The following is a 21831-nucleotide window of genomic DNA, read 5'->3' as shown; positions in this document are numbered from 1 at the left end:
ACACGCAGAATCATTTAGCCTGAGATGTGAATTCTTTTTATGGTGGATGTTGTCGCAAAGCCACTCATAAAGGGCTGCAGCTGTGGCTCCACATGAGAAGTAAGGGTGAGAAATATGTTTGCAACTTTAAAGCGGATACAAAAATGATGTGACAGAGAGGATCAGTACCATGCAACAGCTCCTACCTCTCTACCCAGCTCTTGTAATTAGGAATATCTTTAGCGTAAAGCAGCTTATTGGATGGAGAGTCTTTGCCCAGGCGGTGTTCTGAAGTGGAGCAAGAATCCATGAACGTCTGAGCCACCACAGATAGACAAGCATCGGTGATGCTGCTCTTATGGATGTCGAAGACAAACTGCGGGTTCTTGATCACGTTCACCCAGAAACGCAAAGGAAGGCTGGAGGAAGAGGACAGATAATCAAACAGCTGTGTGGTCACGTCTGCGCTGCAGAAGCTACTGTCGAGGTCCAACTCTCACCAGTTGCTTTTCCAAGTGTGGCGCACGTCGGTGTCATGAATCCCGTGTCTGTCTGCCTGCTCGTCCAGGAAGTCAAACATGTATTTGATGGCGAGGGGCAGAGTGCTTCCTCGATGAACCGTGCTGAACAGCGTCTCGAAGAGGTCATCCACAAATTTTTGCAGCGTTCCCTGGGACAGTCAAAGGACACAGACGTTAGCAAAACTGAATCACACGACGGCAGCGAAATGCTAACACTGAGGCCAAAATGCTGGAGCACCTTTGTAGCTAGCAGCCTGGTCAGATAAATCTCAGACACCATCTTACTACCCCGGTCGCCTTCCTTCTGGTCTCCGTGTTCGTGGTTCTTCACTAGATGCCACACCTTCACCCCACTTTCTAGATCAGGCGTGATCATGGGTGCACGTGATCGGAGGCTGTCGGGGCTGCCCGTGTAGCGGAAAGAGGAGTCTGTCCGGGACAAAAGGAAGGACTTAGAAAAATGTCTGAGTTTCTCAGTCTCATGAAAACAGCACAGATGCCTGAACGATTGAAATTTGTAAGGGATTACATTTTCATGTATTTACTTTTGTTCACTCAGATCCAGTTTAAATCACAATGTAGTTTCACTTAGGTTCACCGTGACCATCATTAACGCTGCTGCCGGGTCCCCTCACGGTTTCTGTATCAACATGGTTTGATAATTGTTTACAGTTTCCTTTTTTAGACTCTCATTCATGCTCTATTTCTCTTGCTTCATTATCTTGCTATCATTACTGAACCCTTAATTGGCTTTTACCTACAACACTGGAGCGCCGCTGTGTTAAAAAGCATCCCTGTCACACTCTAATCTGTGCATCAAAAGATGACTAAATTGCTAAGCAGCGAGGCCGCCCCCTTCATCCATACATCCTTCTCATCTCTGCTGTTGTGTTCCTGCCTCCTTGCTCGTCTTCACTCGGTCTGAATGATGGCGGTTTCACTTTCTCTAATTAGCCGACGTCTCCTGGCAGTTGGGCTCTGGGGAGACTCAGGATCTGAGGAGCTCAGTGAGGATCCATCTGACCCAGCTTCAAAGGCCAAGGTGAAGAAAAGCCTTTTTACTGCCACTTACACTTTTCAAATAAGCCCAACCTGCACTTTGAGAAGGGCCACTGGGGACGGGGGCTTGAGAACGGCCTGCGTGTGCCTTCGACAGTGTGGACCGAGACGCCACATCCCAACCACGCACCTTTAACCCTGTTTTAGAGCCTGTCTACATTTCCCCATTCTAAGCAGCATGACTCTTAATCAGGCAGAAGGAGGAAGTGTTCTGCCCATTTGGGGGTGGCAGCAGTTTAAATTGAGGCAAGATGTTCACTGTTAAATTGGTACAAAACCATCAGCCAGTATCGACATGCATCCGTACATGCTGTGCCAAAATGTAACTAATGAGGCTCATGCCGACGGAAGTCTTCCCTCCGCACACGGACACTCTGGAAGTTTGCACGGATGTATGAAGATGCTGTTTTTTTCTCTTTGGGATGCGTGTTTACGCTCTGATTTGGCCGTAACAACTTCCTTATCGTCTCTTTTTCTGAGGTACAGCTCTCCCACAGTAACTGGCAGACAGCTGTTCTGGTGCGGCATAGACACACACACACACACACACACACACACCCAACACACACACTACAGGTATGTATGTTGCACGAGGGTGCATGCACGAGCAGGCTCAAGTGTGAAGGAACTCGAGCCTGCAGCACAGGACGCATCTTTATTCCAGCAACGTCGTGGGTTGAATCAAACAGTCCCCGCGTCTCTCCCTCGTGTTCATTACGTTCACTGTCTGTTCCTTCCACTCTTGCACCACCCAACAGAGGTTGGACGTCAACAGCAAAGCAAGCGGCAGCGCACACGGTTGGAGAGAGAAAAGGTTCTGAGCAGCTCTGAGCAGACACGGCCCATTGCTTTGAGGAAAGAGACTTTAAATTTGTTCTCACTGAAACAACGCGGGGAAAAAAGAGCATTTGATGTGCCTGAGAGTCGTCAGGAATACATTAGCATGGCATCAACCCCTGAGTAGGTAAACACAACATCCCACAAGTGCTTGATTCACTGGACGTGGTGGAATTCTGGAACCGCCGAGCTGCTGCATGACTCACCATATCTGCTGATGGAGGTGCGGGACATGCTGGCTGAAGATGGGATGTTGTATGATGACGTCTGTTTGGGCACCAACGCCACAACGCAGCGGTCTGACACCTGTGGACACAGCAGAACACATCTCTGCTGAAAGCCTACTAATGGAATGGGATAGAGGGGTGAACAGGTTTGCATTTTGTTTCTCTTCCTGTCTCCATCCCGCTGAGGAAGGCCGCACACGCCGCACATTAGCAAACCACCCGTGGTAACTTTTACACAAGCTACCGTCGTGTCTGAGCCACGGCCACATGAGCGCTACGCTGCTTACAAACGTCACGTCATCTCCTCTACAGACATTAGAGACGTGATGGAGGTGCACGAAGGAGGCGCCGACCAGAAAAACGAAGACTGTCAGGAAGAAAGCGAGAGCCTAGAAGACCGAATGTCTCGTTTCTTGTGCGCTTCACACCGTTAAAGAAAATGAGGTGCTCGGGTTTAATAATAGCATTAGAGACTGGCAGTCAAAGAGAAAGATGAGCAGCGGAGGTTGTGTAAAAGACAGCGTGAATAAGAGACAGACACGAGGTTCATCATTTCCCTCCTCTGTGGTTTGTATAGACAAAGGGCTCTTAGCCCCCTGTGATGTGCTCCAGTCACTTCACATAAGCTGCAAACAACTGATGCGGGATACAAGAGAAAGGGCTGTTTTAAAGCTATTTTTAAAACAGAAAATGAGATCTTTCAGCAGCGTGAATAATTCATCATGAAATGGCAATTAAGCTATAATTAATCTTTGAAATGTGGGGACTGTTGGTACAACAAAACACAGCATTTTTGCAGGGATACAAAACAAAATTAGTAGTTCTTTTCTCAAAGCCAAAGCAACAAACAGCTCGTTGGCTGGCATTTATAAACCACCCCGAGGAGGGTTTCTGCTTCAAACCCAGCAAAGGAAAATGGATGAGACTCCAGTGGAGGATCAACAAAAAAGGACAAATGCCAGGCGCCAAAATAAATACCTCAAAGAAGCTGCAGACAGCACAGAATTTGTCTTTTCATTTGCTTCAGGAGGAACAGGAGCTTTCTCTTCGCCTGCTGGGAAATAAGCCTGTGGCTACTTCAGGGGCCTCTCATCCTCGCTCCATCTTGCCCTCCCCCTTTTCTCCCAGTCTCTCCAAGTAGATTTCTGCACTGCTTTTAGCCTGAGATGCCATCTGGCCTCTGCCAGTCACACTGGAGCAACACTTGAAAACTGGACTGGAATCTGGATGAACGCCTCAAAAGGGCGACTCTGGTGTCTTGGTCTCTCAGGGAGAAATGACCGACCGTGTTTCTCAACCCAACCCTTCACCACGTCAAGGAGCTCTCACCTTCCTGTCCCTCATCTCACTTCTGTTTCATTCATCTTCTTCTTCCCGGAACTAATTTCTGCGCTGGCTCCTGCAGCGGACCATCTCTAATACACCTACAGTAGACTTATGGGAAGTTGCCTCTGCTCCTGTGATACATTTTCTCTGAGGAGCATGAAATAGCCTCTGCCCCCTTCTTTCCTTCACAGCTCCCTCCATCTTGCTCTTTTTTTCAGCTTTTTCATGGCTGACAGAGAAGCTAAAGCATAGATGGGTCCTTGTGATAGAGTAAATGATTGAAGGTGTGCAGATTCCCCCTTCAGGGATTATCCAGTGTGGGGCTGATAGTGGGCAGGCGTGATAAGGCCTGTGGACGCAGCCAGTGATAAGACCTTCCATTAGAGGCTGCAGAGCTAAAGAGGCAGCAGAATCTTTTTTTTTTTTTTTTTGCACAGCACTGGTCCTAACCTGTCTGTCCCGGATCTCCCGGACTCTTGCCCTGGGACCACGATACCTATCGTGCCTGTCGATGGTGCCCAGGGAGCTGAGAACACACACTCATATTGGCACTTCTCAAATAGAAGCATGAATATTTGGTGTTCAGGTGCTGGTTTACTTCCCTCCAGCCACCCAAGACACTTTTCAAATGCCGACTTGCTAAGACATTTGAAAGAAACAGCCTTTTAATGGCTTGGATGTGTTTAATGCCTTATACAATTAGGAACCCAGGCAGTCACTACAATTAAAAGTTATTGTATGTCATAAAAGTAAGCTCAGTGTGAATCATTAGAAACAATTAAGGTTGTGACACCTTCAGTTCAGTATAATGTCTTAAATAAGAGCTAGCGAAGCTGCAGCCTTTCAAAGAGCCTCTTCGTCTGCCTTCTTCACACATTTGCAACATGAGGGAACCCCGTTTGTGTGTTTGCCAGAGCGCTCCGCACATACACAACTTTACATTTCATCTATGCAAAAAGAACACAAACACACCAAAGTCGGAGGAGCGGGGTGGGAGGATGGGAATTTAGTCCCCGGAGTATGAAGAAGCAGAAGAAAGACTCTGAACTCATTTTTAACGTGCATTTGTGTTTAATTTTGGCATAGCAGGGAACTGGGATAGTGTATACTTCCGCATCCAGGTTATGTAAACCGGTATTTCCCATGTGGCAAAGGAAATAGCCAGCAGGGATTCTTAGGATTCTGTGAGTTCCATGAATTCCAATATCTCTGTCTGGTGCCTGTGCCTCTGATCTGGGAGAATTAGCAACGACTCAAGGTGATGCTCACAAATGCGATGAATACTCCAACCCCCCCACATCTTGCTTTTCCCATATTTAGCTCCAAGTGTTTCCTTCCCTTTGGGGCCTAATGAGCTGGAAACCCTGGTTGTGATTGGCGGCCAGATGTGTCGTTGCAGCTGCCTGTGCGACAGCCTGGTGATGCAAATAGAGCCTGCTCGCATGGCTACTGCCTCATCAAAACTCCCCAAAGTCCCGCTCTGCAACAACACCAGTGTTTTCTCTGAGCTGTGCTGCATCAGAGCTGTGATCAATAGCAGCCTGTGTTACTGGTGTTACACGGACACCAGTGCTACCGTCTCTCACATCCACCATGGCTGACACAAAGCGAGAAAAAGAAATATGAAACAAGACGCTGGAGCCAATTAAGGTGTGGAAGCAACGAGATTCCGCCACTTCATTAAGAATTCAAAGACTGTGGAGACCAGAGTCACTTTGGGAACTGGGGAAGAGACACAAAACTGGTGAAACTGTGAAGAGAAAAGGTGAGAAAATGAAGGGGACGAGGAGGAGGACAGCAGACGGGTGTGAATAGAGGTGAGACAAAGGGGAAAGAAGCAGCGTGGTGCCAAACCGTGGGTGAAGGACACTATGAAGTGTGCCTTCTTCTAATGACTCCTACATCTGTTCAGCTATTATGCACGCTCTGCTGGGGCAGGGGTTGAAAATGAAGTGGGAACGTTTTGAGTCTCACCAGTCCCCGTTCCCAAAAACCTCAGAGTCGTTGATTGGGAGGATTTTGTCTTGTCTTCTCACATTATAACCCCTGAATCTGGGGTGGAGAGGCCCCATGACTGCTGCCGCATCTTTGTTTCCGCGTGCTAACATCACGTCGATACGAAATCCTTCATTTCATTGTGACGGCCTGACCTCCTTCCTGTCTCCTGTCTGTTCTGAGGATGCAGCTCTGGACACACTGGGGATTTTAATTTGTCAAAGTTTCACTCTGTGCGACTTTATTGGTCCCTTCTCCATCTGTCTTTGGCTACAATTCTCTATCTTTTGATATAAATTCATAAATTCACCCATTCATTGTGCAAAAATGCGAAACTCCACTTGCGCCCACTTCATGCCCTCTTTGACTTGAAGCCATCAGCCAAGGATGTACACAGGACCCTAAAATTACAGGGTGTGAATCGAGGTTGTACATGTGAAGAGACAGAGAGGAGCTATCAGAGCAGGAATAATTGTAGAAGCCGACGGGGAAGCGGGAAAGAATATGTTGTCCTCCTGAGTGGAGCGCCTTTCTCTCTCCAAAGAGGAGGGAGAAGTGTCACTGAGATACTGAGGGTTCATCTCGCCTGCCACCTGTATAGTAATTGTCCTCCATTCTGTCACCTGGATTACGCCAAGCGAGGACATGCAAATGAGGAGCTGAAAATTGGCTGCCTAAAAGTCAAGAGCGGGAAACATCAAAGTTTGTCAGGGTATGTGGAACCATTTCCATGACAAAAGCCAGATCAGAAATTGAACTGAAAGAGGTCTTTCCTGTTTCAGAGTTAATTAAGAAAGAACTTTCCACTAAAGCTGTCATGGATATTTACCTGGTAGTGCAGCAGCGTGTTGAGCCTCTTCCAGTCGTTTTCGATCTTGGTGGTGATGTCCTCGTCCTGCAGCACCACGCGAGCCATTCGCCCCTGACGCCATTCTGGGGACACAACCGTGCAGTCAAGTTACACTGAAGTGTGTACGGACTGATGCCACGTGTCTCGTTGACTTCGGAGTGGTTTGGGATCAGGGGCTGAAAACTGCGGGCTGGTAGAACCAAATAGGCAATCGTGCTTAAATAATGTCATCACGAAGCCAAACAAACTTCGAAAACGCCTCCTTTTACAACACATTTGCTTTTCAGTTAGCGCAACGCCATCCAACACGACTCCCAACGAGAGCTCTCCTCACACATTATCCAAATGAGTAGACATGGGCTGCCAGCGGATCCCGGCACACGCACTCCTCTCCCAGACTTGGATTGACGTGCATCTTAATTAAGCATTACCTACGAACAATTTCAAGAAGTATATGGAGGCAGCCTGCACGGTTTAATTGGTACTTGTGTTGTGGAAATGGCGTGCCATTAGCATACGCAGCAGTCGGCCCATCAGGGTCAGGAGGAAGAGACGAGCGCAGCAGACAAACGGGTGGAAAAAAGGTAAAATGAGAAAATCGCTTCCTTTCAAAGGAAAAAAAAAACAGGAAGCAGGGGAATGAGGTGGGGGGGGGCTTTAAGCAGTGATGGCGGAGAGCTGACAGCTCATTGAGGAGTAATGAAATGATAATAAGGGTGTTGATGAGGAGGTGGACAGCCATTGTGCCTCTCATGCTGGGAGCAATCATTGATTTTCCCCTCCGTTGACTGGCGTTTATTACTTTGCGTCTCTGCCAGGTAACCATATGATATTTCTACCGAACCTCCGCTCATGTACAATCACCGGAAACTGCAGCGATGCCACTGAAATAAATGCAAATTGCACCGATAAACGTATTTTAATGAATCCAATTAACGTTATCAAGACAAATGAATTTATTTTGGGGCCTCGCAAGCTGTTTTGTGATGTGTTAACCAGGCGTGCTGTACGAAATCGAACAAGAAGACGGGAAATAGACTGTGGGATGAGCTGGGTGATGCGGTGATCATCTGGTTTTTATGATGACTGAATCTCTGAGGCTGAGGTGTGTGTGCGAGAGCTGGCGCGTGTTGGCACCATACCGAGGTCCATGTCGACGGCCCGGGGCCTCTGGGAGTAGGGCATGTTCTTGTAAACAGCATCTAGGATCTTCTCCTTCACTTGTGTGATGGTGTCACAGTTCAGCACCTTTACTGGAATCTCTGGACTGTTTTCGTTGTCTGGATTCACACAGTTCAGGATCTGGGGGAGAAATTAAGGTCACATAAGCAACAGGAAGGACTCTGAGGCCTGAAATGCACCAGTGCTGCTTGGACCTGGGTCCAGGTTGAGGCTTTTCCCTCATTATAGGCTCCTCTGAGCATGGCAGGAGCTTTGAGAAAACCATTTCCACACTCACTGGCAACCCAAAATCTAATTTCACACCTTCGGCGGGACATCAATTTCCAGCTCTGCCGGAGTATTAGCACATAATGAGCCAAATTCCCAGCTTGAGCAATCAGGGCATTGTCATGTTACGCGCTGGCTGTGTAAGTGTGTTTGTATGTTGAGAGACTGGTGAGGTGTTTTCACAGTCACCCACCCTGATGTTGGACAAACACAGGACCCTGTGGGATCACCAGTTAATTTTCCTCTCATCTATGAAATCAGCAGCGAGAGGAAACGCTCCCAAACACAGCAGACACAGGTAGGGTATCTTAAAATGCTGCAAATAGCAGCCAAATTTAGAACGTTGCCTGGCTGCGCGAACAGCACGGCTCGGACGCAGGAGGAATCCGCACACGTGTCTGCTGAAAATTCAAACCTGACCTGATTTTAACCGCCAAATCTTTTGCTTGTGGATTATTTTTTTTCTCTCCTTTCTCTCGGGGTGTTGATTTATGTGGGATTAGCCATTTTTTTCCCTGGCAGGAGGAGGTTCTCCTGTGCCGCTCAGCACCGCCGCTCAGCCTTCTGCACAGCTCACAGAGTGTGACTTACCAAGGTTTTGTACTCGATCTGCTGTCGGATGAGCTTGTCCTCACTCAGGGAATAGCGGGCCTCACCGGTGATGGCGTCGATGGGCCCCTTCTCCATCTGCTGCTTGATGGCGCAGTACAGCATGAACAGAGGCTCCCCAGCACAATCCTGTCAACGTGCACGCAGACCCACACACTGACATGACACAAATCCACCCCAGCGAACACCTACAGCAGTGTCCGTGTTGTAAATGTTTGATATGGTGCCGAGTTTACAGATGAAACGGACAGAAAGAGAGCTCTGACTTTAGATCCCAAAACACTCGGTTTGAGAGCGGTTTGTGCCGCTCCGCGTTCTAACCTTGAGGAACTTGTGAAGGAGGAAGGCAAACCAGTTCGTCAGCATTTTCTCTGCCACCGACTCCGTTCTGAAATGACATGAAGTGAAGCAAAATGTTATTTAACCTTCATCACACCCAAAAGGTGAAACAATCCTGCATCGGAGCAATTCGATCTCGTCTTTAGTGCTTCCTTTTTTCTGTAGTTGATGGGATTTGATCCGACCTTGTTTATGTATGAATTTTACAGGAGTCGGATATCTGTTTTGTACCCGGCCTGCGTGATATTTTCTTTATGAGAGTGAGCAGTTTGTGTCCTTTCTGGTTCACTTAAAGTGAACTGACATTGAATGTGAAGCACTTTGGGGAGGTTTTCTAGTGATCTGTGGTCACAGCCAGTGAGCAAAACAGAGAAGAGAGGAGGCATCTGAGCGTGCACGGCTTGCAAGCGTGCGCGTGCTCAGACGGAATGCGAGTGTGACTGAATCGGTGCGCGCGCGCGTGGATGAACACGGCGGGGCGTCCGCAGCTGTGACAAGACTCAGCTGCTGAGAGAGACAAGTGCTGTCACGGCCAGGTAGCGCCTAATCGCAGCCGGGGCGACCTCCTCTCCTCTGCTCTCCGCTCTCGCTCCTCCTCTACCTTGTCTGCCTCTGACAGTCAATCACACTCGGAGGTACAGCTGGCGCCTGTGCTTGATTGGGCATGAAAACACACAAGCGTGCAGTGACCTCTCCGTTATTCCTGCCACGGACACGGGGAGCGCGTGTACAGCTTTTCAAATTCCTGCTAGCGTCCTGATTTGAATACCCGGGAAAACTGCCTCCTTTCCTGTCGTTCCAGGACTCCCATAGCTGCTCCACCCATCAATCAAAAGTTTCGTTGCCACGGCGAGGTGTCACACTGACCAAGACGGCTTGTCGCTGTCACGCAGCTGCAAACGATCCCAACCAGCCAGTTGGCACGTGTGTGTGTTTCCGATCCAAACGGCAATATGGGGAAAAACGGCCCCTTTAATGTGACATCAAATGACAGTCATTACCCTGACGTGTGCGATGAAGAGGACTTACAACCACCAGCCTGTGATGAACTGGGGATTAGTAGCAGTCAAAGCAGCCAGGTATTAAAAACAAACCAATGAGCTTCCTTCTCCTCAGAGCCAAATAGCACCAGGGATGATTATACCTATTCAAGCCCTGAATGGACCTAAAGGGAGATTAGGACTATTACAGAGATAATTGCGTTAAGTCATATTTGAGGGTTATGAGGAAGCGTCTGGGGGTGAAGCGTGAGCCACGGGTGGTTACAGCAGCTCATGCTTTATTTGCAGAGAGGAGAAAAGGTGTCGGTTATTCCGCCTGGATCATTAAAGAGAGTGAGACGCATCTCGTGTGAAGCCGAGGTTCTGTTTGTTGTGATGCGAATGAAGCTGCTGTCCAGGATCGAGTGATTGCAGAGCTGAGAGCCAGGCGGAGCGCGGGGCTCCCATTACGGAATACTTAAACTCGCTCTCCGCAATACAGCGCCAACATAAACTGTGTTTCACGTCCCTTCGTTTCAACTACTTCCACTCACCATGAAATATTTCTGTGCCCGATTCATGTCAGTGTTTATCAATCTGCTCATTCATTTCTTTTTTATAAGTTTGGCCAAAGCCGTTTTGCTCTCTCCCGTGCTCTTCGCCACATCCAGAGGGCAGAACACTGAAGTGACGCTAACATTTGAAATGTGCATTTATTCAAAAGGACAGATATTCATGCACACAAGAAACTGTGCTATCCTTTACTTTCATTTTGATTTTTGATGATTTGTAGGACAATATCCGAAATCCCTCTGAAATTGGCCTCCTTCCTCTAAAAAAACTTCCTCTCTTTGCACCCCTCCCTGCCTGTGTGTGTTAGAAGTTAATGGAACCTATTAAGCATTTTAATAAGCTCAGCAAGTCCCAAAGAAGGAAGTCAAATAAAGCCTTTTTTTTGTGGCGCCTGTGCCGACTCCCCCGTAATATCTCTCCTTCTGAATGCTTTCCTTTTTGTCCTCCCACTCATCTGACTCCCCTCCCGTCTTTCTATTAATTGAGTTTCATTAATGAACATCAGCAGTTCATTATCCCACATACTGTTTAAGAGGGGCTTCATCTCTCGTCTGCTAATGGCAGCCGGGGCGTGGGGTGGGTGGGGTGGTGGGCTATATTAGCAGGCAGCGGAATGTCTTTCAACAAAACTAATGCCAAACACAATACTTGCTCTCTTAATAGCCCTGTACTCCTTTGCTCTGCATGGGCGGAAATCTCATTACAAAAATGCTGAGGAGAAAAATAATACAAGATTGAAAAGTCTCAAGGTGATAGAGGCAATGTTCTGTGATTCCATTAAAAGAGCATTACAGAGAAGGGAGGAGGAGGAGAACGGCTGCGAAGAAACCCACGAAGATGGAGAGAATAACACATTAACTTTAATGCGCGGGAATATTTCAGCGGTGATCATCTAAAAGCATCGGAGTTTAAATACCGGACAACAGGGACGGTTCAGAGGAGCGTCGGAGAGGGAAAAGGTGGGATATTTCTAATGCTGCAGAATGACAGCAGCATCGGTTTCAGTCAGCACGCCGAAGAGCGAAGGAATCAAACATGCTGCCGCAGCTTTCAGAAAGCTTTTAGGTGTGGGGGGGGGGTGGGGGGTGGAAGTGTCTGTGAGCTGAGAGCTTTCTCTATCAAGACAAAGAAAGCAGAAGAAATTTCAAATCTTTCAATACCAAATTGAAAATAGTTCCTTTCAAAAAGCAGCCACACAAGAGGAAGAGTGCTTCCGTTCCTCCAGCTGGCCGAGGATATTATGGCTTCACATGCACGCGTTTGGTTTCAACATGCTTGAGTAATAGACACTGAAAAGAGCTCCAGCATTTAAGAGGAGGCATGAAGAGACGGTCTGCTTCACGCCCAGACTGGCCGCTGGCGCTTCAATTCATCAGGACCATCATTATCCTCGGAGAGAACCTGCGGTGAGGCGCTGAGTTTACCTGCACCCCCAGAAACAATCATGTGCTTTCCATTAATCTGCCATCAGGCTTTTCCAGAGACTGAGTGGAATACATCCTAATCAGATACGAGCAGACACTCACAGTACAACCAGCATCCAGAGGTTTCATGTGCTGGACACACCTTTTACAACTTCTACCTGAGAACTCCACTCCCCCCCCCCCACCTTCCCCCGGTAGCTGTAGAACAGTCGCTGATGTGTGATCATGATACGAGCTCAACGGTGCTTAAAAATGGGGGACAGTGAGTGCGGGAGAGCAAAGCATGATGGAAGTCTGCACATATACGGTGGGAGGCAGCGAGGCGCCGCTCATGTTAACGAGAAAAGAAGTTTCCATTTTCATTCCTGAGAGTTTCTCAGTGGAAAACATCCAGAAGCTCCATTAGAGTTTGATGAATTAATCCGCCCATTAATTTTCTGACATCCAGACACACGAGATGTGGCACTGCATGTTTTCCAATAAAAGAAAGCGGCCAGAGGCTCGGCGCCGGACTGGACGCCATTCACCTCCCAGCTTAAATCACATTTAAATTCAGTGACTTCCTGAGTCGTTTCCTGAGCTGAATAGAGTGGCTTTGACCTAAGATTAGTCTTAATCTCGAAGCAAACATAAAATAAATCTACATTTTAAGAGGAGGATGTTAAAATGTTGAAACAGCCGGAGTCTAACACAGGTAGAAGAGGTAGTTCTGGGAAGAGTCTTTTTAGGATGATCTGGAGCGGAGAACATTTCAGGCTTTCCATCATGTGCTCCCTCACAAGAACAGAGTTTGTGGCTATAAGCATTTCATTTAAAAAGGATTATTGGTGCAGAAATTGTCCTTTTCTCATTTGTTTGTAGCAAACGGCGGCTTTGGACAGGTTGGAAAATGCTCCGAGTCAGTTAAAGCTTTGTTGGATTTGGTCTGCCTGTGGCTTCAGCAGTAACAAGACACCTTTACGCTCCCACAAACATCCATTTGAATCTCTTGTATATTAAATTTTGATTGGAACTGCAGGCCTCTGAGGGACCATGAGCACAACATAGTAAGATACCCTGACAGATGGAACTATTTTCATTCCGTTTGTGTGACTGCGGTTCTAAAAGGTCCAGAATTTAACTGGTGGAAATAATTTTCTCACGAACTTGGTCATTCAAAAGAAGGTGGAGGAAGCGAGAAAAGCTCTTTGGTATGACTCAAACATGTCTTGGGATGCACTTTCCATCCACTGTAATATAAATGAGAACAAGGAAGAGTGTTGGAGTGACCTGGAGGTGATTCTGGATGTCAGCTCTTTCTCCTGCATGTGAGCTCGGACTGGGGACCAGAACCTCACCAATAATTCATACGGAACACATCCAAAGTGACACACAGTCGCAATGTAGCAGTGCACGTGGTGTTTGCTGCACGTCTGCATCATGTGGCAGGGCACACACGGCTTTTGTTCGGCAACGCACCATGAAGTTTACTTATTACACACATATTAGAATTAGCTGAGGGGAGCTGACAGAAATACAGAAAACAAAAATGCTAACAGACGACAGCCCTGCAGCATCACCGTGCCAAACACAAACACAATTACCAGAGATGAGCTCAATTTGAGTATCATTACAGGTGAGTGTCTGTGCGTGTGTGCGCGTGCACGTGTGTGTGTGTGCGTGCCAGAGGGAGAGATTCAGCAGGATGTCCTGACTGTAATTGCACGAATGAAAGGAAAAAAAGGGAAAAAAGCCAAGTAAAACTATCAAAACCCTTCAACTATTCTCAAAAACGGGGAATTAAATGTAAAAAAACAACAGGCTGTTTACGCCTGCAGGGTGAGCAGCATGACCTGAGGACTGCACACCACTGTGTTCCTAATAACAGAAGATAATGAACCCTTGGAGGTGGTTTAAAGGGCCCTGCTGTCGATGAAATAATGGCTTAATACAAGTTTGATGCGGCGTTGCCTTAGTCGGCGTCTGTCTTTTAGCCTTTTTCTCTGCGTGCTTTTGTTCAAAAGGTTTTCTGTCTGGCGGTTATTTATGCTAACGGTGGAAGAAATGCCAGGCACACTGGTTAATGAAGAGCTACTTTGCATGACATTTGCTTTTGTCCCGTCGTTCCTGTGTCACGTTTTGCTTGTCTCTTCTCTCCAGCTCCGTCCTCTTACCGTTTAGGGGACGTGCTGCTTATGCTAACCGGCCTGCGCTCCAGTCGCTGATCAGGGCGGACGCCTGTAAAAACGCGCTACTGCCGCAGATTCGCCAGAGCTGAAGCCTGAGTGAGGCTTCAGTTTGCGTTACTGACAAATGTGAGAAGAATCCGACTGATTGCACGTGTTTTTCCTAGAACCCTTGGAAAGGAATCCCAATCCTCTGTCCTGAGCTAGCGAAGCAGCTGAGGACACTTGGGCGAGGATCTCACAGGTATTTAAAGTTTAAGCACATCACCTCAGCTCCCCCGGAAAACAATATACACGGGAGACAGAGAGAGGGAAAAGAAGCGGTTAAGCTGAACCACTTCTGAATGTTTTATAAGCAGCCTGGCGTCTGGAGGATAAGGGAGACTGACACTGGCATTGAGAGAGACCGAGGCAGAGACAAAGCAAGCGCGAATGTGGAATTATGCATAGAATCCAGGGGTTTCTCCTGCAGTGGGAAGAGCACGGCATCCGGCAGCACCACACTTGTTATGCGCTTTAGCTTGTGAGGCAGCATCTCGCTCAGAACGCATCACCCACCAAGAAAAGAGCTCTGGACCGATCACCAATCATCACAGACTACGAGCGATCTGCTCCACCACCAGTGCTGCAGGATTACTGATCAAGCCCTTGTTGCCCCGGGTTACCTGCGCAGCAGCAGTTTGGGGTGGTTCTTGCTCGCCAGGTTACGGTCGATGAGGTCCGACAGCAGGTGTTTCAGCACGTCGGTGGCGTACTCCAACCGCCCTTGCAAGGCCGTCATGATGAGAGAGGCCACGTTGCCGCGGTCCCTCATGGAGAAGGAGCGCTGCATCTCCAGGGTTCGTATGAAGGTGAGCAGGAAGACTTTGTTGTTGATGAGCTGACCAAACACCTTCAGAGCCTTCTCCACGTTCTGCTGGCCATTTCCGGGAACCTGAACAAAAAGAGGCTGAATGAGTCCTGCAACAAGCCCACAAAGATAGTTTACTTCCATCCAGACCCCTTTTTCTCTGTTCAGGGCATAAAGCTTTCTCCGGCGAGCAGCTCAGGTTTCATCACAGACAAACGAAGATTCCCACCATAACAAAAGATCTTAATCAATTATTGACCCAAGTCAGCGCAGCGCCCCGAGTTAGCCGCCATTTTGCCCTCGCTCATAGTTCAGAAGGTAAGATGCTGAGAAGTTCAGATATCCAAACTGGGCTGTAAAGTACAACTTAATCTGTCAGAACCGCCCAACAAGACCTGGACAACCAATTTGTGTCTACATCATGATCTCTTATTTTACCTCTGACAGAGCTCATAGCTAGCAGGATAACCCCAATACGGCGCAGCTCTGAGCTCCCGAAGAGGAGCAGAAAGTGTTAACTAACCAGTTTTGTCTCAGCTGAAGAAGCCACAGGCTTGCCTGAGGATTAGGAATTACTCAGTTCATTACTCCTGATACTGCAGCCACTGGTGGGTGAAATAGCCATGTGCTGGGACCCTGTTTGCTAAGCAGGAACTGTATAAGTTGTATGTACAACAGAGTATGCAGCTCAGCACGGGGTGATGTATGTGTGGACATGTGCTCGTGAGAGCAGAAGGTAGAAGGGGACACTGATATCCTTCCCAGTGATGCCCTGCAGGGACAGCAGTGAGGACAGGGTGACTTTACCACTCACTCCCTTTTTTCCTGTGTGACTTTCGTCTACCCTTTCCCTTTTACCTGGATTCTTTCATTTGTCTCCTTTTGCTCTCCCTTCTTACCTCCAGCTCTCTGAGGACGGGGTGGTCATCGATGCCAGGGAAGAGGACTCTCATCGCGTACGTCCTGTAGTCCAAATAAGGGATCCCAGCTCTGTCCAGGTCACTGGTGAGCTCATTGATGTCGGTCTGCAGCTCAGCAAAAGCTGGAAGAAAAAGAGGACAAGAAGGACAAAACCTTGAGACATGAATTAGAATAAAACATATTTTGATCCCCAAGGACTGAAAACATGAAATCTTCTCATCTTCATGGTGTTTACTGTCCTGCCGTGATGAAGCAGACAGCAAAAGCACGAGAAAAACTCCATGTTAGACACACACACGCACGCACATGCACGCGCACACACACACACACTTTTTATCTACCAGACAGTAAATTGGCTCTTGCTAAGACCCTTTAGAGCGAGTGTGAGGTTGCAGGTGAGCACTCGTTAATTGGCTCCATCCTGACTGACTCCTGTTCAAGCCCTCGGCTCTGCTGAACTGCGGTGTGGCCCTGGGGGAGCCTCCACCTCCCCACCATCTCCAGCCTATCACATGAGCAGCAGTCGTCTCTACACACTTTCTTTAAATCCACCAGTCTCCTACCAGTCTCGGCCCTCACCTCCCGGCCCTTGGCCCCCTGCGGCACACGGGTCTACACGCAACATATGGGTTCACGGGTACACACCGAATGTATACACTCTGGAGGTGGGAAACCTGGTTATCCATCTAAATCCATCCTGTGGGGCATGACTCTCCTGGCCACTGCTAATGGTTGAAATATTAATCTTCTCCTCCCCACAGGCTTCCAAAGTGTGACGAGTTTTCTTGTCTGGCTGCAGAATATGTCTACCGGCCTTTCTGTCCGTCAATTTGCCGCTCTGGAAGTTTCTTTTTGTGCAAACAGCTATTTTTTTTTAGGTTAACCTAAACTAGCCAACATGCTTGAGTCTCATCTGTACTGTGTAAAGCTTTGCTAATTGCAAATGAGCAGTAAGACTGGGAACAACTCGAGGTCAACTTCATACGAAGCACCTAAAAGTCCCCATTATTTGCCTCCGCAGACCCAAAATCCACCCACACAGATACAACGGATTTCCTTCTCAGCCTCAGATCGTAGAATTACCCCTGCAGTTATGATTATAAGAAACTGTAAAATGCATGAAGCGGGTCTCTCTAAGGAAGAAGGCTGAGGTTATTCTGCTGAGAAATTCATGTGTGTCGTTGTGCACTCATCGCGTCGACCAGAAAGCTGCAGCGGACCCCAGCGAGATGGGTCACGTGTGGGGTTAACTGACTTGTTTAGTGATAGATGGGCTCACCAGAAGGACTAGATGACCCAGATTACATTTTCCCCCAATGTTTTATTTAATGTTCACATTTATTAAGTGAAATACATCTCTGAATGCACGTTTATGTCTGGTGTTTCGGATAATAAGGCGCTCATCAACCGTGTTGTAACGCAGTTAGAGGGGACACAGCCTCTCTAATGAGTGCGGGTTACCCCGACAGAACATTTGAATTATCCCGTCATTTCAACAAATGCACACAAAGCCTCGCTGTACTTTACAAACACGAACCTTCTTTGCACTCGAGGGCGACTCGCGACTCCAAGTTGTCCATTTGCATCTGCAGGCGCTTCAAGGTGAGGTCGTTCTCGCGTGACTTCCGCTTGTAGGCGATGAGCACGAGGATGACGATGATGAGAAGGAGGCCTCCACCGGCAGCGATGCTCACGATGGCTGGAAGCGTCAGTAGGCTGTCGGACATGATGTGGACAGCACCGGGAGAGATGTGGAGACCCCCGACCTGGACCTGCGGACAGTCCCGACTTTCTGTTATAATGAGTCAGAGGGTGGTGCATCCTCTCCTGACCTAGCAGTTTAAATGTGTGATGAGTTTCTAGACCAGAGGGCAGGGTTCCCCTAAAACACAGGTCTTGATGTGATAAAGCTGCAAGACTTTAAGCTCTGCTCTCAATAAGTGGAGAGGCAACGTAATATCACTGCAGTGGGTACTGGCAGAACCTTTGGACAGCTAGCGCACACTCATGCTGCTCTCCCCGTGACCCATTTACTTCAGCTGAATGAACAATGACAGGAGCACGAATAATAGAGCTGAAAGGCCAACCATCACGACAAAGTATGAAATGCTGGGATCAAGAGAAAGAGACAAAGTCTGAACAATAGACGCCGTGATCTCCGACTGACCATGACTTTATACTGTCCAGTGAGGTTGGGTGGCTCGCACAGCAGCTGGCTCTCGGACACAGTGACGGAGCAGGGAGTCTCTCCGATCAGAACTGTGTAGTTGAGCCTCACCCCTCCTGGCGCCGGGGGGACCAGGTTTCTACCCTGTGGGCACATACAGATGGGCGGCAGGGTGCAAAATTAGGAGAAAAACTCACACACAAAAGAAAATGGCCCCATGAAGAGCGGCGATTCCCCCAACCGACGATCACCGGTGTGTCTCCTAAATACACGGAGAATTAGCTCTCTAGGTTTGCACACAGCTGCGGCTAAATGTGACTTCACACTGTGATCAATCAAGGCAAAACAGCACAATCACAATAGACAATCCTCCCAGGAATTCAACCTTTAGCATTCTCAAAGTGGTTTTCAAAACACCAGTGGAAGCATGTAATGACGTTAAATTAGCCCTCGATGACCATGTATGAGGGTCTGACGTGGATATGTGAGGGTGCCGTTAGAGGGGCCGTTAAATTAAGGCTTTGATGCATGTGGTCTGTGCTTCCTTTACCTTGAGAATGATGGGCGAGCCTGGTTTTTGTTCCAGGACGCCGGAGCTGCTGAGGGGCTCAAAGTAAGGATTGGGGTAGTAGAGGAGGTTGGTGTTGTTGTAGACCAGCAGGGCCTGGACGTTGTTGAAGATGAAGCCAAACTCGTCTGCGTGCTTCACTGTGTCCAAGCCTGGATGGTACTCGACCATCAGGGAGGGGGCGAAGCAGCTCATACTGGTCATGTTCAACACTTTACAAACCTGGAGAGGATGAAGAAAGAGATGAAGAGGGGAAGACGTGAGAGAAGAGCTACGCTCAGCCTGTGACTGCCTGGAATCAAAGAAGACACAGGAAGTTCAGACGTTGTTCTGACGTTTATTTCCTCTGTTTCAGAAAGAAACGACACCTCTTTTCAGATTCATGTATTCTAAAAAGCTGCAGAGATATTAAACGGTATCTAGGGTGCAATCCTGAACCCTGCATAAAGGTTGGAGCCTAATAATTGGTGCAGAAATGTTCTCGCTCTTTCACAGAAAAGGATTTATTCTGTCATGAAGTTGGCCTTTGCTGGAGCAGAAGCTCCGCTACCATTCAGAAAACAAACTGCTGCTGCTGAGCAGCACTGCGGGGCACAGCTACGAAAACAGAAAATGGAGGCCGAGCTCCTCCGTCTCCTCAGCTACGGCTCCTTTCTTTATTATTCCTCTGCTTTTCCTAGGTGAGAGAGCATCCTCCGTCCATTCACCCCACCTCTAGACACACACAGGAGGGGGAGTATTGAAGGTTTTTCTCGACTCTCCCTCCCTCCCAGTTCTTTCTCTCTGGGGAAGAAACTTAATTAGTGGTAAATATCATCAAACCTGGCAAACGCGGCGACTACCACGCCCCCCGCCTGTTGTCTGCTGCCTGGGATCAAGTCAGGGAGATCGATGCAAACTCATTCTGTGGTCGGCTACACCAATTCTATTTTGCCAGCATGGGTGCACAGCGAGCTGAGGCACGTTTACAGCAGTTGGAAAGTCCTAGCAAACCTCACACCTCCATCAGGCCTATCGAATGGGAAACTCCAAACATGGGTACAAAAATTACCGCCAACTTTTTATTTACAGTCAAACAGAATTCATTTTAATTAACGGTGTGTTTTGAAATGATTTAAAATAATGAAAAGCTGCGAACTCAGAAGCTCAGTCAAGGGAGTAAACAAGTAAACACGTATATGATTTGATCAAAAGCGCTGACAGTTAATTTCCTGTGATGTCGATGATGATTAATTGGCTAATTATTACAGAGCTTCGTGGCTTAACAGCTGGCTGCTGGTTAGTTAATGATTGGGTTTTCTTTCTGTGAAATCCAGGCTAACGGGGAAGCAAATGGGATTTATCAGAACACAACTGTCGACCACAGAAGTCAGGCTTTTTCCTTTTAGAATTGATACGTTTCTCATTCTTTGGAATTTGCACACATTAGAAGAGCAGAGCAGATGCATCCCTGATCATTCCGCTGCTTTAAACTCGAGAAGAGCGACAGAGCAACGAACTGTTCTAAAATTCCCATAAAATTCCAACAATATCCAGTAAAACCAGGTGATAACGGAGGCTTGATCTCCTGCCCCTGATTAATCACAGCGGGAACAAACAGGAGATCCTTCCATCCACAAAGGTCTCTCGTGGCTTCATTACGCGAGCGTGAAATGATTTAAGGAATGAAAGAACTGAAGTCAGGGCTGACACGAGTCGCCCGGACCGGCCTCGCCACGCTCACGTTGCCACGGTCTTTGGCGAGTCCACTCCTGCCCCGACTACCTTCTGGTCTTTCCATCGAGGGACGCTAGCGTCTCCACTTCTCTTTCCTCCTGTCGTTTAAAGGCTTTGCTTTACGCTCTCACGTAGGCTGCTTTAATGGAAACACGGCCGCGCCTGTTGTCGTGTGTCGATTCAAAGCCATGAATGATTGTGATGGTTCAATGAAGCATTGTGTGTAAGCTAAAGCAGCCGCGGCTTTCAGGTAGGCGGGAAATGACTTGTCTGCCTTTTTTAGGAAAGCATATCAGACACTTTCTATGATTGTATACGGCTAAAATGGATTTACAAGGATTACTGGCTTAACAAATATTCTGCGTCACATTTTTGTTCCGCAGCAGTACAGCCATGACATCACCCTGCTACCATTCCAAACTGAGCGTGTGTTTCACTCTCTTGCATGTGAAAATGAGAACAAAATTCTGCATATTGCCAAATACAGGATCTCCAACAGCACCTCCACATCACACGAGGAAAGAAGGTCCACACTGTTCAGCCATGATAAAGGGAATAAAGGTCAGCAGATATAGGAAATAATTGGAACCTTGGCCTCATATGTCTTCTTCTCGAGTGTTGGAAGGAACCACGGTGTTTTAAGGCGCTAACACTCCAAGCCCTCTGGCTGAATACATTACCATGATCTACAGCCTACTCATGCATTCAAAGGTCTCTGGCCAGGGATGTGTTGAGGCAGGCAGGGAAGGAGAGATAGGGTGGACTAGTTGTGCAGATGAGCGTAGGAAAAATGCGAAAGGTTGCAGAGTCAAAGGTCATTCGGAGGCTGACATTCAATAGCCGTTCCTGTTACTCCTACACCGTCTGTTTCCCACTAACTCCCGGTGCCAGATTTAATTCTAACTTTGGCCCGGGTCCATCCACCAATGATCTGTGTGATATTTAATCGCAGCAAATGCAGCCAGTCGTCCCTCCGAGTTAAAAATCGACTGTACGAACTGCCTTCTCTCTGGTTTTAAAGCCAGCAGAAGCTACTCGTGTGGACTGTAGGTGCTGCTCATGATTTAATGAACCTCTCAAGATGATAAAACTACTGACATTTCTGGCATCTTATTGCACCTGGATACGGCCGAGAGTAGAAAGTTATTACAATGATGTTACCCATATGAACAACTACCACTGTTTATGGTGATCAGTGCTTCCTGGACCTCTACACAACCAGCCAGAGGGGACCTGGAGCGCTCAGGTTCCAGTTAATAACACGCGCGAGGATATT

The 21831-nt window shown here is 47.9% G+C and overlaps 1 protein-coding gene across 3 annotated transcripts in view; it reads right to left on the bottom strand.

Annotated features, from left to right (window-relative positions):
• The window catches only part of plxna2 (plexin A2), a 129476-nt gene that overhangs the window by 5714 nt on the left and 101931 nt on the right, over nucleotides 1–21831 (bottom strand). For all 3 annotated transcript variants that reach the window (XM_057040396.1, XM_057040397.1, XM_057040398.1), the window contains exons 18-30: nucleotides 18822–19061; nucleotides 18272–18415; nucleotides 17642–17876; nucleotides 16083–16225; nucleotides 14999–15267; nucleotides 9174–9240; nucleotides 8835–8981; nucleotides 7937–8096; nucleotides 6774–6877; nucleotides 2603–2702; nucleotides 739–929; nucleotides 480–649; nucleotides 186–398 (exon numbers count right to left, since the gene is read on the bottom strand). In XM_057040396.1, the coding sequence (XP_056896376.1) occupies nucleotides 186–398; nucleotides 480–649; nucleotides 739–929; nucleotides 2603–2702; nucleotides 6774–6877; nucleotides 7937–8096; nucleotides 8835–8981; nucleotides 9174–9240; nucleotides 14999–15267; nucleotides 16083–16225; nucleotides 17642–17876; nucleotides 18272–18415; nucleotides 18822–19061 (2183 nt within the window). The remainder of the gene's footprint in view (nucleotides 1–185; nucleotides 399–479; nucleotides 650–738; nucleotides 930–2602; nucleotides 2703–6773; nucleotides 6878–7936; nucleotides 8097–8834; nucleotides 8982–9173; nucleotides 9241–14998; nucleotides 15268–16082; nucleotides 16226–17641; nucleotides 17877–18271; nucleotides 18416–18821; nucleotides 19062–21831) is intronic.

The sequence above is a fragment of the Takifugu flavidus genome, chromosome 8 (genome assembly GCF_003711565.1).
Source record: "Takifugu flavidus isolate HTHZ2018 chromosome 8, ASM371156v2, whole genome shotgun sequence".
NCBI lineage: Eukaryota > Metazoa > Chordata > Actinopteri > Tetraodontiformes > Tetraodontidae > Takifugu > Takifugu flavidus.
The sequence above is the reverse complement of the archived record's forward strand: the minus strand, read 5'-3'. Positions and strand labels throughout refer to the sequence as shown.